Raw genomic sequence first — 16,129 nt, 5'->3', positions numbered from 1 at the left:
TTCTACTAAATCCTTTCAGCAAAAATATGACAATACCGCGAAATGATCAAGTATGACACATAGAATGGACCTGCTATCCCCCGTTTAAATCTCATTTCAGTAGGTCTCTAAAGCAACAGACACACAAAACGGTGTGTTCCTAGTAGAGTACAATATGGGGCCTTTAATTTATAGAGGTATGTGTCCCGATACTTTTGTCCATATTTGACTATGCAGCTGAGAGCCGATTGGCATCCACAGGTAAGATGACTACTTGCTCACACACACACAGACACACACACACACACACACACACACACACACACACACACACATTCTTGTACTTGTTACCTTCTTGAGACTTCCGAAAAATGCCTACCTCTTTAGGACCACCCTTTCTAGATATATAAAGATTTGTATTTACAACATTAATAATATATACATACTATGCAAATGTAAAAAAGCTTGTGAAAATTTTTGGGGAATTTCATAAGAAAAAGGTTACAATTTCACAAGAAAAACTTAGACTTTTGGCAGTATTATAACAAAAGTCGTGATTTTACTCTACGCAAGTCAAAACTTTACAAGAAAAGCTGAACATTTGTGCAACATGATGATACAAGTTGGAGTTTTACCCAATAACAGTCGCAATTTTACAAGAAAAGCTTAACATTTTGACAATTTTATGAAAAGAGTCGTAATTTTACCTGACAAAAGTCCCAATTTTATAAGAAAACTTAAAAAAGGTTGCCAATATTATAATCATAGTCGGAATTTTACTTGGCAAAATTATGACAAAAGTCATAATTTTACTCAAACAATTTCACTGTTTTACAAGAACCAAAAACAATTGGCAATATTGTGACAAAAGTCAAAAATGTATATGACAACTATCACCATTTTGCATTAAAAACGAATAATTTTACATAAAGTAATAATTTTGCAAGAAAATATTTCAGTGTTACAAACTGAGAGAATATGAGGAATTGTTCCCAGTTTTATAAGAAAAAAAGTCGACACATCGTGAGGGACTGTTCTTAGTAAATGTATTATATATATATATATATATTTTGTCATTGTTTTTTTTATCTTCATTCTTTAATTTGTTATTATAGTATGTCTCTATATACAGATTTATTTTATCAATTTTGGCCAAAGGTGGATGCATTTCAATTTCTTACACTCACTTTTTATTACATATGTTGACCAGCGGGGGAGCACTTTTAAAACCGACGCACTGTCAATATGAAAAATCCCGCCTTTCTTGGGACCACCCTAATTTTGATAGATTTCACCACCAGGGGTGCACATGAGATCTCTATTTTTTGTTTTTTGTAATGTGCTTAAGGCCGATGACAAACGAGTGACGGACCACAGATGGCCCCTGTCCCGCACTTTGGGCAACCCAGCTGTAGAAGGTAACTATTAATGGCCACTATACCACTATAGTCTCAGTACCATAGGGTATTTGTTTATCCTATGGTCACATATTGCGGGTTTTTTGGGGTGATGAATTGGGAAGTCCTTCTTAAGTTGCCGTCTTGTTTTATCATATTGCTGCTTTTGCATCTGTCAATGTTTACTTTTGTATCCACATTAGATCAACAAAAAATCCTGACTTTGGAGCAATGTTCACGAACTCTAATATTTGGCTCTCTATTGGATGCAATGGTTTTCTGTATTGGGACCATTATTTCGGTCCTAACTTGTTCACCGGTCCTCATATGGAAGGTACTTTTCCTTGTTGATGTCTCAAGAAGGGTAGAAATACAAGAACACACACACAAAGTACTTTTATATAGAGCCCTCTAGTTGACTCCACTCTCTCGCTCCTCTGCTCCCTCCCACCTGCCCTCTGTCTCTGTCTCTGCGTCTCTGGATGGTCTCTGCTCCTTGCCCCCCTGCATCCCGCCACAGTTGAGCAGATTGTGTCTGTATTCCAAGCCGCTTCCAAACAAAAGGCATGGGACCATTTCTCCAAAGCGCAGCGCAAGAGCCTGGACGTGTGGCGCAAACAAGCCGAGGTTGGTACTTCTCTTGTCTCTCTTTTGAAAAATGACTGTTGAGATGATTCATGGACGACCAGGTCTGGTTTTCTTGCTTCCTCACAACGCATTGGGACGTCGCCCATGTCTTGACTTGCGAGTTAAAGCACACGGGTGAGCTGCAGACAGTAAGTCACATGACTAAAGACATCCAAACTCTTGCCATGTAAGGAACACTCTCCTGGGTGAGTTTTCACATCTAAACGTCCACAAAAAAACCTCCGCCGGGAGCTATTCATTAGCATATATTAGCATATAGCACACATGCCTGGACCTGTTGGGTAAGTGTCTTCATTCTTAAGTGAATACAAAATCTGACAGTAGAAGCAGCAATCGACTCCGTTTAAAGGTAGGTGTTGCCAAAGTCCATCTGCTACTTCAACTCTTTCACACGGACATCTCTCAAGATCTGCTATTTATATGTCGGTGCCTTTTACACAGAATCCAGTCGTCTTGACTCTATTATGCTACCTCTCAAACGTGGCTTTCAAACTCGTTTTTACTTAAGGCCAATTATCAATCAATCAAACGTTATAAAGCGCTTTTCATACGTCAAAGAAATGCAACACAAAGTGCTTTACAGATTTAAAAGCAATACCCAGATGACTCACATCCCCCATTATCGCACGCACAAATGCGAACAAATGAATGCATGTGTGAGTACAGAGGAGGCAGGTGAGTAAACACTATCACAGGAGCTGTCTGCACCAGGTGGTCATCAGATCATGGCCACCAGGACGCTGACACAAAGCGCCCCCACAAGCACGGTCAATAGCCCCTGATGCAGATAGCTCACTCTGGGAAACGCTGGAAAGTATGAATAATAAAACCTTTAGAATGGGAGAAACCATGAGCAGGAATAAAGGGTAAAATACAAGTTAAACAAATGAAGATTAAACTGTATATAAACTATATTGGTCACCTGTCTTGACTCACATATGAACTTGAAGTGCCATCCCATTACTAACCCATAGGGTTCAATATGATGTGGGTCCACATTTTGCATCTATTACAGCTTCAACTCTTCTGGGAAGGCTGTCCACAAGGTTGCGGAGTGTGTTTATAGGAATTTTCCACCATTCTTCCAAAAAGCGCAATGGTGAGGTCACACACTGATGTTGGTCGAAAAGGTCTCCGTTCTAATTCATTCCAAAGGTGTTCTATGGGCTTCAAGCTTTAATGGCCACAACGATGACTCCCATTAGTCGCATCTTTCAAGTATTTTTTTTTAATCATCTTTAAAATCCTAAATAAAAAACTATGTGTGTTCTTGTCCCTCATAATGATTATAAACAATAGGCAAAAAAAATCCCAGAAATTACAGTTCCCCTTTATATTATTTTGGACAAATTTATAACCCGGGGAAGCATAGCTCAGTTGGTAGAGTGACCATGCCAGCAACTTGAGGGTTGCAGGTACGATTCCCGCTTCCGCCATCCTAGTCACTGCCATTGTGTCCCTGGGCAAGACACTTTACCCACCTGCTCCCAGTGCCACCCACACTGGTTTAAATGTAACTTAGATATTGGGTTTCACTATGTAAAGCGCTATGAGTCACTAGAGAAAAGCGCTATATAAATATAATTCACTTCACTTCACAACCCCCATTTAAATCAACCTCACTACCTTTGCCTTACAAAATGTACATTTGCCAATCTCACATGTTGTACATTGACATTTATTTATTGACATTTTTTATGCGCTTCTTACGGCAAAACGGCGCCCCCAACTCCCCTTGCTAATAGCTGGGCCCTGCACACAACACCTGTCGTGCCCATGGGGCGGGACAGCCCTCGTTCTTTACCTCTCGACTAATTGCATTGCACGTTTTCATATTCCTTTCTGCGCAGCTATTTGTTTGAAAAAAAGAGTGATATTTACCCCTCTCTACAGAATAGTGACACAGAAAGAAGTCTGGCTTTTTGTATAAGCAACAAGAGACTCTCCAATATATTTTTCTACTCAAACCCAAGATGTTAAAAGCACTCTTCTTTTATGTCCTCCATGACTCTGGTCGCTGATGGCGCCTGCCTTATAAGTGCCGCGTCAGAAGAACAGTTGCGTCTTTTCATGAGGCCTCCGAGGATTGTCGTGTTCTTTTCCACCGACGTCCTTCCTCTGCGATAGCACGCCATTACACCGGGGAAGAATAAGCACGACCGTAGAAGCACACTGTGGGCGGCACTTAATGCAGCCGTTATAATAATACAATTTCATTGTCTTGCGGCAAAAAGGCGCAGTTTGCAAAAATAATCACTGAAATAAAACTGGTTTGCAAACGAATACAGATCTGCATGTATTTCCTTGTTAATCGGTACAGTATGTAAGAATAGTAAAGTAAATAATAAAATATGTAAGAATGCAGGAAATATACCAAAAAATATGAGATTATTATAAATTGCATAGGAAGGTATAGTAGGATTTCACTATGGTATAAGTCATGGGTGTCAAACTCTGGCCCGCCGTGTAATTTCACTTGGCCCTTGAGACAATATCAAATTAACATTAGAGCTGGCCCGCCGCTGTAACACCGCATTCACCGCTAATACTCTTACTTGCCAACCCTCCCGATTTTCCCGGGCAACTCCCGAAGTTCAGTGCCCCTCCCGAATTTCATCCGGGACAACGATATTTGGGGTGGGCTTTAAAGGCACTGCCTATGGCGTTCCCTACAACCTGTCTCCACGTCCGCTTTTCCTCCATACAAACAGCGTGCCGGTCCAGTCACATAATATATGCGGTTTATACACACACACAAGTGAATGCAATGCATACTTGGTCAACAGCCATACAGGTCACACTGAGGGTGGCCGTATAAACAACTTTAACACTGTTACAAATATGCGCCACACTGTGAACCCACACCAAACAAGAAATACACCTTTCGGGAGAACATCCGCACCGTAACACAACATAAACACAACAGAACAAATACCCAGAACGCCTTGCAGCACTAACTCTTCCGGGACGCTACAATATACACCCCCCGCTATCACCAAACCCCGTCCACCTCAACCCCACCGCCGAAAAGAGGCATTCAATTTTTATTAAAATTGTATTTGTTATGCCATTGATATTTTTTAATAATTATTATTATTTGAAACTCGATTTTGCATGTCACTATAAAGTTATATAATCCTTGCTTGTTCAATATTCAATGCAAAACTTGTTTGGGTCCCTATTAAAAGGTAAATTTGTTCAACCTTGGCCCGCTGCTTTGTTCAGTTTAAAATTTTGGCCCACTCTGTATTTGAGTTTGACACCCCTGGTGTAAGTGTTTACTTTTTAGCAGGAGATGTTCAAACTTGCCAAAAGGAAAACAATAATACACATAATTGATATCAAATATGTCAAATAATGACTTTGTAAATCAGAGTAATTACACTTTTGAATTTGGATTACCGTATTTCCTTGAATTGCCGCAGGGCATATACTATGCGCCTGCTTTGAATTACTGCCGGGTCAAACTCGCTTCGCAAAATAATTAGCGCATGCTTAGTATTACCGCCTGGTCAAACTTGTGACGTCACGAGTGACACTTCCCCTGTCATCATTTTCAAACTGGAGGAGGCTGATTTCAATACCGGTAATTTGAAATCGCATAAAGGGAAGAAGGGTAAGAGCTATTCAGTAGGATTTAAGGTCCAAGCTTACATCACACTCAAATTTTTACTGCATGCCTTTGGTAAGTGCCGAAGTGAGAAGAGGTTTTAAAATAATTAGCGCATGCTTACTTTTACCGCATGCTTTTGGTAAGCGCAGGAGTGAGAAGAGGTTTTAAATTAATTAGCGCCCCAGCGACAATTCAAGGAAATACGGTAATCATGATTAATCACAAGTTACTTGCATTACTCGCTAGCTCGCATAATTTGAATTAATTATAAAAAATAAAAAAACAGCTTTGTATTTGGACACAAATGCAGTTTAAGTGTCAGAATATTAGACAGGAATATTTTTTTTTGTTTTATTGAATTTACATCATTTATTTGCTCAAACAGTTGTATCTAAAAGTCCATCCTGTTGTGTTTATGTTGTGGGACGGCGTGGCGCAGTGGGAGAATGGCCGTGCGCAACCCGAGGGTCCCTGGTTCAAATCCCACCTAGTACCAACCTCGTCACGTCCGTTGTGTCCTGAGCAAGACACTTCACCCTTGCTCCTGATGGGTGCTGGTTGGCGCCTTGCATGGCAGCTCCCTCCATCAGTGTGTGAATGTGTGTGTGAATGGGTAAATGTGGAAGTAGTGTCAAAGCGCTTTGAGTACCTTGAAGGTAGAAAAGCGCTATACAAGTACAACCCATTTATCCTTATTTTGAATTGCCTGATTGAAGCTCCTCCACATCGAGAGGAGCCAGATGAGGTGGTTCGGGCATCTGGTCAGGATGCCACCTCGAACGCCTCCCTAGGGAGGTGTTTAGGGCACGTCCAACCGGTAGGAGGCCACGGGGAAGACCCAGGACACGTTGGGAAGACTATGTCTCCCGGCTGGCCTGGGAACGCCTCGGGATCCCCCGGGAAGAGCTAGACGAAGTGGCTGGGGAGAGGGAAGTCTGGGTTTGCCTGCTTAGGCTGCTGTCCCTGTGACCCGACCTCGGATAAGCGGAAGATGATGGATGGATGGATGATTGAAGTGTGTATACAATGTACATTATTAATGCGATAATTGTTTTTGATTGTTCACAGCCCTAGTTAATTGAACTATTTTTCAAAGAAAAAATATGAAATAATATCAGCCCATTACATATTTTAACTATCATCGTTTTTGCTGTATATTTTTATCTTTGGGGATTAAAGTTAATGTAATGATATGGCAGCATCATTTTTCTTTTAATGAATACACTTTTATATTAAAGGGGTCAATCAATCAATCAATCAATGTTTGCTTATATAGCCCTAAATCACTAGTGTCTCAAAGGGCTGCACAAACCACCACGACATCCTCGGTAGGCCCACATAAGGGCAAGGAAAACTCACACCCAGTGGGACATCGGTGACAATAATGACCCAGTGGGACGTCGGTGACAATGATGACTATGAGAACCTTAGAGAGGAGGAAAGCAATGGATGTCGAGCGGATCTAACATGATACTGTGAAAGTTCAATCCACAATGGATACAACACAGTCGCGAGAGTCCAGTCCAAAGAGGATCCAAGACACAGCAGCGAGAGTCCCGTTCACAGCGGAGCCAGCAGGAAACCATCCCAAGCGTAGGCGGACTAGCAGCGCAGAGATGTCCCCAGCCGATACACAGGCGAGCAGTACATGGCCACCGGATCGGACCGGACCCCCTCCACACGGGAGAGTTTACGGTCATGTCATACGTTTTTTTTTCTTCATTTAAAACACTACCTTGTGGTCTACATAAAATGTAATGGTGGTTCTTTGGTGAACACTTGCATAGATTTAGTTTTCCAGACCTATTCTTAAAGTCACTTTTTTTTGCTCCCTTTCTAAACAGATTGTTTTGAGAGGCTAAGTTGTTAGATATGTTGAAGAGGTTCATTTAGCCTACTGATGTGTATTTATAAATGGTTGATTTATATAAGCTAATGACGTCACGCTAACATCACGTGACAACTCAAAAAGGCAGCTGAAACTTGTCAGGTACAAAACCTTACCTTACTAGTCTATATAAATTAATCATTTATTAAAAAAAAGTTGTTAGATGCTGACATACAGGTCTGGAACTATAAATGCTAGCAAAGGTTAAACTTCTAGCCATGCTAGAATTCTGGGGACGGTGTGGCGCAGTTGGGAGAGTGGCCGTGCCAGCAACCTGAGGGTTCCTGGTTCAATCCCCACCTTCTACCAACCTAGTCATGTCCGTTGTGTCCTTGAGCAAAAGACACTTCACCCTTGCTCCTGATGGGTCGTGGTTAGCGCCTTGCATGGCAGCTCCCGCCATCATTGTGTAAATGTGTGTGTGAATGGGTGAATGTGGAAATAGTGTCAAAGCGCTTTGAGTACCTTGAAGGTGTTAAAGCGCTATACAAGAATAACCCATTCAGCATTCATTCTACCAAGTCAAACTTTCTAAAGCTAGATCCTGGAGAAAGACGTGTATTTTAACAATAAAAAGCCTTTCTATTCTATATCATGTAAATAACTCCACTGCACAGCTGCTTTGAGTTGTTAACCAGTGTTTTCCAACCACTGTGCCGTGGCACACTAGTGTGCCGTGAGATACAGTCTGAACAATTTTAGCAAGTGTTTTATAAACATCTCGCAATGCTCCCACACTTTGATTTCACATACTTGGGTCTTTTGCAGATCCCAGATGCACAACAGCGGGTTTTAATTGGTTTAAAGAATATTGGTTTTGCATGATAAGGCTCCTTTAATATTTGAGCAAACTTACTGTACAAATCCTTGATGTCTTATGTTTTACTATATTTTATCATTTAAATATTATTTCACTTTAATTGTGTAACTTTTCTTGGGAAAAAAAACAGATTCTACACCCTGTCGTAGAACAATGAATGTTACCAAATGTGGTTCCTTGTCCTCTAAACGGGCAACAGTATTCGATTCACATGCAACCTGACATATGAATATGAATGTGTTTTTAATTTTCACAAGTACAAATGGTCTTTTTGTGTTGGCTCCACATGCATTTCTGCAAGTGTCGGGCTTCTCGATCTCCCAGTGCTGTTGGCAACCAGTCGCAGATCAAATAAAATGCGAGAAAATGACAAGGCTCCTTAGTGCTAAGTAACGCGTCCCGCTGCCGCTTAGAAGCATTTAGCAGCGCTACGGAGCCAAATATCTACTAAGCAAGTGAAGTGTTTTGACTCAGCTAATGCATTCTGTGGGAGGAACACACACACAAACACATTCTTGTATTTGTTACCTTCTTGAGACCTCCGAAAAATGCCTATCTCTTTAGGACCACCCTTTCTAGATATATAACATATTGTATTTACAACATTAATAATATATACATACTATGCAAATATAAAAAAGCGTGTTATGTCAAATTATTTGGAGTTTCACAAGAAAAATGTCACGATTCCACAATTTTTGCAGTATTATCATAAAAGTCATAATTTTACTCAAAACTTTACAAAAAAAACTGAACATTTGTGCAATATTATGATAAAAGTTGGAATTTTACTCTAATAGTCGCAATTTTGGAAGAAAAGCTTTACATTTTGGCAATTTTATGAAAAGAGTCATAATATTACTCAAAGTCACAATTTTATAAGAAAACTTAAAATTTTTAGCAATATTATAATCCATCCATTTTCAATTGGCAAAATTATGACAAAAGTCATCATTTTACTCAAAAAATGTCACTGTCCTACAAGATCAACTAAAAAATTGGCAATATTATGATAAAAGTCGGAAATTTCTGTGACAAATGTCACCGTTTTGCATTTAAAAGTAACAATTTTACATATAAAAGTAATATAAAATAAAGTATTGCAATATTACAGAATCTGAAAGTATATGAGAAATTGTTCCCAATGTTGCAATTAAAAAGCCGACACATTGTGAGAAAAAGACTGCTTTTAAGTAAAAAAAAAAAAAAAAAAAAAGTTTTTAACATTTTTTATTCGTAATTTGTTTTTAATCTCCATTATTAACTTCAAGTTATAACAGTATGTCTCTATACAATTTTATTTTTTTTTAATAAATTTTGGCCAAAGGGGGAGCATTTCAATTTCTTACACACACTTGTTATTTCATATGTTGACCAGAGGGGGAGCACTTTTAAAAACGACACACGGTCAATTTGAAAAATCCCTCCTTTTTGGCACCACCCTCATTTTGACAGGTTTCACCACCAGAGGTGCAAATAAGACATTCTCCATTAGATGCGATGGTTTTCCATATTGGGACCATGATTTATGTCCTGACTTGTTCACACTTCCTCATATGGAAGCTACTTTTCCTTGTTGATGTCTCAAGAAGAGTTGGAATACAAGAACACACACACAAAATCACACACACACACGCACACACACAAAAAGACTAGTAGAGGAAGGTAGCTGTAGTGATGACTGTGACTGAAATCTGCATCTCGCCCATCCTTCCATGTTTCAAGACAATACTTAATCACCTCGTCTCTATACTGTCTCTCTCTCTCTCTCTGTGTGTGTGTGTGTGTGTGTGTGTGTGTGTGTGTGTGTGTGTGTGTGTGTGTGTGTGTGTGTGTGTGTGTGTGTGTGTGTGTGTGTGTGTGTGTGTGTGTGTGTGTGTGTGTGTGTGTGCGTGCGCGTGCGCGTGCGTGTGTGTGTGTTCTTGTATTTCTACCCTTCTTGAGACATCAACAAGAAAAAGTAGCTTCCATATGAGGAGGTGTGAACAAGTTAGGACCTAAGTCATGGTCCCAATACGGAAAAACCATTGCATCTAATGATCGAGAAGAAATTGTCTCATTTGCACCCCAGGTTGTGAAATATATCAAAATGAGAGTGGTCCCAAAAAAGGAGGGATTTTTCAAATTGAGTGTGTGTCGGTTTTAAAAGTGCTCCCCCTCTGGTCAACATATGAAATAACATGTGTGTGTAAAAAATTCAAATGCGCCCCCTTTGGCTAAATAAAATTAATACAAAAAATAAAACATGTTTATATAAGACATACTGTGATAACTTGAAGTCAATAATGAAGGTGAAAAACCAATTACAAACAAAAAGATCAAAAACTTTTTTTTTCAACCTAAAAGCAGTCCTTTTTTCACAATGTGTCGACTTTTTTCTTACAACATTGGGAACAATTTCTCATTTACTTTCTGTAATATTGCAATATTTTCTCGTAAAATTGTTACTTTTTAATGCAAGGCGGTGGCATTCGTTGTATAAAATTCCGACTTTTGTCACAATATTGCCAATTTTTTTAGTTGATCTTGGTGAATAGTGAATTTTTTTCTAATTAAATTATGACTTTTCTCATGATTTTGCCAAGTAAAAATGGATGGATTATATCATTGCCAACATTTTACAGTTTTCTTATAAAATTGTGACTTTTGTCAAGTAAAATTGTGACACTTTTCACAAAATTGACAAAGTGTTAAGTTTTTTGGGTAAAATTGCGACTGTTATTGAGTAAAATTCCAACTTTTATCATAATATTGCACATTTTTTTGTGAAATTCTAATTAATTTTTCACAACAAGCTTTTTTATATTTACATATTATGTATATATTATTAATGTTGTAAATACACATCTTTATATATCTAGAAAGGGTGGTCCTAAAGAGGTAGGCGTGTTTCGAGGTCTCAAGAAGGTGACATGTGTGTGCGTGCGTGCGTGCGTGCGTGCGTGCGTGCGTGCGTGCGTGCGTGCGTGCGTGCGTGTGTGTGTGTGTGTGTGTGTGTGTGTGGGTGTGTGTGTGCAGCATATGGTTGCAGGTGTGTGTGCGTGTCTGACCTCTGCCGACGGGCTCTGTCTGAAAAATGTCAACTGACAGATGGCTGAAAGTTTATTTACTTTCAGGCGAATTTGTTTCGCTCCCCCTGGCAGTTTAGGCGCCGGGATATTTTATTCAGTCTATTGATTTTAATCTTTTTTCTTTTTTCATTTTTTTTTGACAGCGCATTTATTATTAACGACGTATGAACGTGTGCGTTTGGTAACACAACTAATGTGTGCGGTTGTGCGGTGATTGTCGATCGCTCAGCGTGTGACATTTACATAAAATATGCTGTCAGGCGAGAGGGTGGCGTGCAAAAGTAACGGGACACTTGGCGGGGCGATGCAAAACAATGTCCGCCCAATTTTGTGAGGAGGGCGACACGAGGTGGGGAAAACGAAATGTTTTTTTATGCGTGTTGCCAATCAGCGTCTACAGCAAGGGTGTCCAAACTATTTCCACTGAGGGCCGCACACTGAAAAAGCAAAGCAAGCAGGGGACATTTTGCTATTTTCATTTTCAAAACCAATACAATAAACCGTATTTCCTTGAATTGCCACAGGGCATATAGTATGCGCCTGCCTTGAATTACTGCCGGGTCAAGCTCGCTTCCCAAAATAATTAGCGCATGCTTAGTATTACCGTCTGGTCAAACTCGTGACGTCATTTTCAAAACGGAGGAGGCTGATTTCAATACCGGTAATTTGAAATTGCATAAAGGGAAGAAGTATTCAGTAGGATTTAAGGTCTAAGCTTACATCACACTCAAATTTTTACTGCGTACCTTTGGTAAGTGCCGGAGTGAGAGGTTTTAAAATAGCACATGCTTACTTTTACCGCATGCCTTTGGTAAGCGCAGGAGTGAGAAGAGGTTTTAAATTAATTAGCCCCCCGACTACAATTCCAGGAAATACGGTATACAAAAAAATTGAGTATAGGGAACACATATTTACCATTATTAGTGGCTTATTAACATGCCAATTAGTAACATATTGACTCTCAATTAGTCATTATTAAGTACTTATTAATGCCTTATTCTGCATGGCCTTATTATACAGCCAGAAGGCCATTAACTATGAGTCTTCCCTCAATAACCTCAGAATTATTGCTTATTAGCAACCCTAACCCTTATATCAGGGGTAGGGAACCTATGGCTCTAGAGCCAGATGTGGCTCATTTGATGACTGCATCTGGCTCTCAGATAAATCTTAGCTGACATTGCTTAACACGATAAGTAATGAATAATTCCGCTGGTAATCACAGTGTTAAAAATAACGTTCAAATTATAAAACATTCTCATGCATTTTAATCCAACCATCCGTTTTCTATCGCACCTGTTCAAGAAGTCGCATTAAGGGTAAGAAATATTTTATTTATTACTGGTTAGCTTCAGAATAACAATGTTATTAAAAAGAATAAAAGACTTACCAGGGTGTACCCCGCCTTCCGCCCGATTGTAGCTGAGATAGGCGCCAGCGACCCCAAAAGGGAATAAGCGGTAGAAAATGGATGAATGGAAAAGACTTATTATACTTTAAAAATGTTGGTCTTGAAAATGCACGCATTTAGTTGTATTCAGTGTTAAAAAATATTATATGGCTCTCACGGAAATACATTTTGAAATATTTGGCCTTCATGGCTCTCTCAGCCAAAAAGGTTCCCGACCCCTGCCTTATATGGTCCCCTAGTGTCCGAATAACTCTAAATTAAGTCTGTGTTACTTTAATAAGGAACTAATTAAAGGTGAATATGTTCCCCATTCTAAAGTGTTACCAAAAAAATCAAACCTTTAGAGGAAAAGAACCATCCGGGTTGTTATAGGCGCAAAGTTCAAAAGTCAGCATCTGTGATGGTATGGGGGTGTATTGGAGCCCAAGGCATGGGTAATTTACACATCTGTGAATGCACCATTAATCCTGAAAGGTACATACAGGTTTTGGAGCGACATGTTGGCATCAAAGCAACGTTATCATGGACGCCCCTGCTTATTTCAGCAAAACAATGCCAAGCCACGTGTTTGCAACAGTGTGGCTTCATAGTAAAAGAGTGCGGGTACTAGACCGGCCTGCCTGTAGTCCAGACCTGTCTCCCATTGAAAATGTGTGGCGGCATTTAAAGCCTAAAATACCACAAAGGAGACCCCGGACTGTAGAACAACTTAAGCTGTACATCAAGCAAGAATGGGAAAGAATTCAACCTGAAAAGCTTCAAAAATTGGTCTCCTCAGTTCCCAAACGTTTACTGAGTGTTGTTAAAAGGAAAGGCCATGTAACACAGTGGTAAAAATGACCCTGTGCCAACTGTTTTGCAATGTTTTGCTGCCATTAAATTCTAAGTTAATGATTATGTTAATGTTAATGTTAATGATTATGTTAATGATTAAGGGACGGCGTGGCGCAGTGGGAGAGTGGACGTGCGCAACCCGAGGGTCACTATTTCAAATCCCACCTAGAACCAACCTCGTCACGTCTGTTGTGTCCTGAGCAAGACACTTCACCCTTGCTCCTGATGGGTGCTGGTTGGCGCCTTGCATGGCAGCTCCCTCCATCAGTGTGTGAATGGGTAAATGTGGAAGTAGTGTCAAAGCGCTTTGAGTACCTTGAAGGTAGAAAAGCGCTATACAAGTACAACCCATTTATTTATTTATCATTTATTATTTGCAAAAACAAAAATATTTATTCAGTTCGAACATTAAATATCTTGTCTTTTCATTCTAATCAATTGAATATAAGTGGAAAAGGATATGCAAATCGTTGTAATCTGTTTTTATTTACGATTTACACAACGTCCTAACTTCACTGGTTTTGGGTTTAGTATTTTGGTTTTATTATGCTGTGGCATCCCCGAGCTTCAGCAGTGTCGTCATTTATTCCTGTCCACTGTTGCATTCCATTTTGGCCAAGGCTTGTATTGATTGGACCGCTGCACAAAGTCCTCTCCAGCTCGCCACAAAAATACTCCACGGAGTTCGAACCCAGACTGCGTTTGGCTTCCCCGTGATTGAAAGCCATGTGTCGTGCTCCCCGCATTACTCCCTGACAATTGGAGCCAAATGAATCCTCCTGGTATTGCCAACTTGAAATATGTCCATGCCACCAGAGAGGAGAAAACCCATTGATGGAGCAACATGCTGGCTCAGGTTTGCGTGTACTAAAACACGTGCAAACTTGATAGCACAGTTCAGTTAAGTGTGCAGAATAATCCATTTAGCATCTGTCTTCACGAATATGCAGAATATATGCTAATTATCAAAAGGCCCACAATACCGGGAGGAGAAGGTGCAAATGCTATATATTATACAGCACGCACAATGTGATTTATCAACACTGATAACTGTTTTGTGAGTACTATTTTGCGTTGTATGTAGCGCATCTGAAAAGTACGCGCAACTGACACAGTTCGGAACACGGCTGTGAAAAATGACAAAGATAGACGAGTAAGAATCCTCCGTCCTACATGTATATGTTTGAACTGCCAGAAATCAAATGTATGAAACATACAGTAGGGCAAAAAAGTATTTAGTCAGCCACCGTCTCCCACTTAAGATGATGACAGAGGTCTGTCATTTTCATCATAGGTACACTTCAACTGTGAGAGACAGAATGTGAAAAAAAAATCCAGGAATTCACATTGTAGGAATTTTAAATAATTTATTTATAGATTATGGTGGAAAATAAGTATTTGGTCAACCATTCAAAGCTCTCACTGATGGAAGGAGGTTTTGGCTCAAAATCTCATGATACATGGCCCCATTCATTCTTTCCTTAACACGGATCAATCGTCCTGTCCCCTTGGCAGAAAAACAGCCCCAAAGCATGATGTTTCCACCCCCATGCTTCACGGTAGGTATGGTGTTCTTGGGATGCAACTCAGTATTCTTCTTCCTCCAAACATGACGAGTTGAGTTTATACCAAAAAGTTCTATTTTGGTTTCATCTGACCACATGACATTCTCCCAATCCTCTGCTGTATCATCCATGTATCCATTTTGGTTTAAACTCAACTCGTCGTGTTTGGAGGAAGAAGAATACTGAGTTGCATCCCAAGAACACCATACCTACTGTGAAGCATGGGGGTGGAAACATCATGCTTTGGGGCTGTTTTTCTGCTAAAGGGACAGGACGATTGATCCAAAACCTCCTTCCATCAGTGAGAGCTATGAATGGTTGACCAAATACTTGTTTTCCACTATAATTTACAAATAAATTCTTTACAATTCCTAAAATGTGAATTCCTGGATTACAGACCTCTGTCATCATTTTAAGTGGGAGAACTTGCACAATCCGTGGCTGACTAAATACTTTTTTTCCCTACTGTATCCATTTTTATATTTTATAGCTGCATGCTCGATGACTTAAAGGAGAACTGCACTTTTCTTGGAATTGTGCCTATTGTCTACTATCTATATGAGAGACAAGAACACAAAACTTTTTTTTTTTTACGTTCTGACATTTAAAAATCGGCTCGTTCTTGGTGGCTAGCAATGCAGCTAATGGGAGCAATTAATTCTACCTCTAAATCATTTTAAAAATGCATTCAAAAACCGTCAACAATACTTAATTTACGTTATGTAACCTGTGTGATAACCAAACTGTATCGACATTGTTATTGTAGGAACTCTTTTTGTAGTCTACTAACACATGCCCATGCTTCAGTATTAGCCGTAAAAGCTAACCACAGCAAGAGATAAGCTAACTTCTACATCAGCATGAACGCGTGTAAGTTTGTAATGCACAATGCCATCGGACACC

At 39.8% G+C, this 16,129-nt stretch overlaps 1 protein-coding gene across 7 annotated transcripts in view; it reads left to right on the top strand.

Moving 5' to 3' along the window:
* Nucleotides 1-16,129, top strand: part of enox2 (ecto-NOX disulfide-thiol exchanger 2) — a 505,472-nt gene that overhangs the window by 410,021 nt on the left and 79,322 nt on the right. For all 7 annotated transcript variants that reach the window (XM_061891605.1, XM_061891604.1, XM_061891603.1 and 4 more), the window contains one exon: nt 1,897-2,003. In XM_061891605.1, the coding sequence (XP_061747589.1) occupies nt 1,897-2,003 (107 nt within the window). The remainder of the gene's footprint in view (nt 1-1,896; nt 2,004-16,129) is intronic.

The sequence above is a fragment of the Nerophis ophidion genome, linkage group LG29 (assembly GCF_033978795.1).
Source record: "Nerophis ophidion isolate RoL-2023_Sa linkage group LG29, RoL_Noph_v1.0, whole genome shotgun sequence".
Classification (NCBI taxonomy): domain Eukaryota; kingdom Metazoa; phylum Chordata; class Actinopteri; order Syngnathiformes; family Syngnathidae; genus Nerophis; species Nerophis ophidion.
This window is presented reverse-complemented; position numbering and strand designations above follow the sequence as displayed.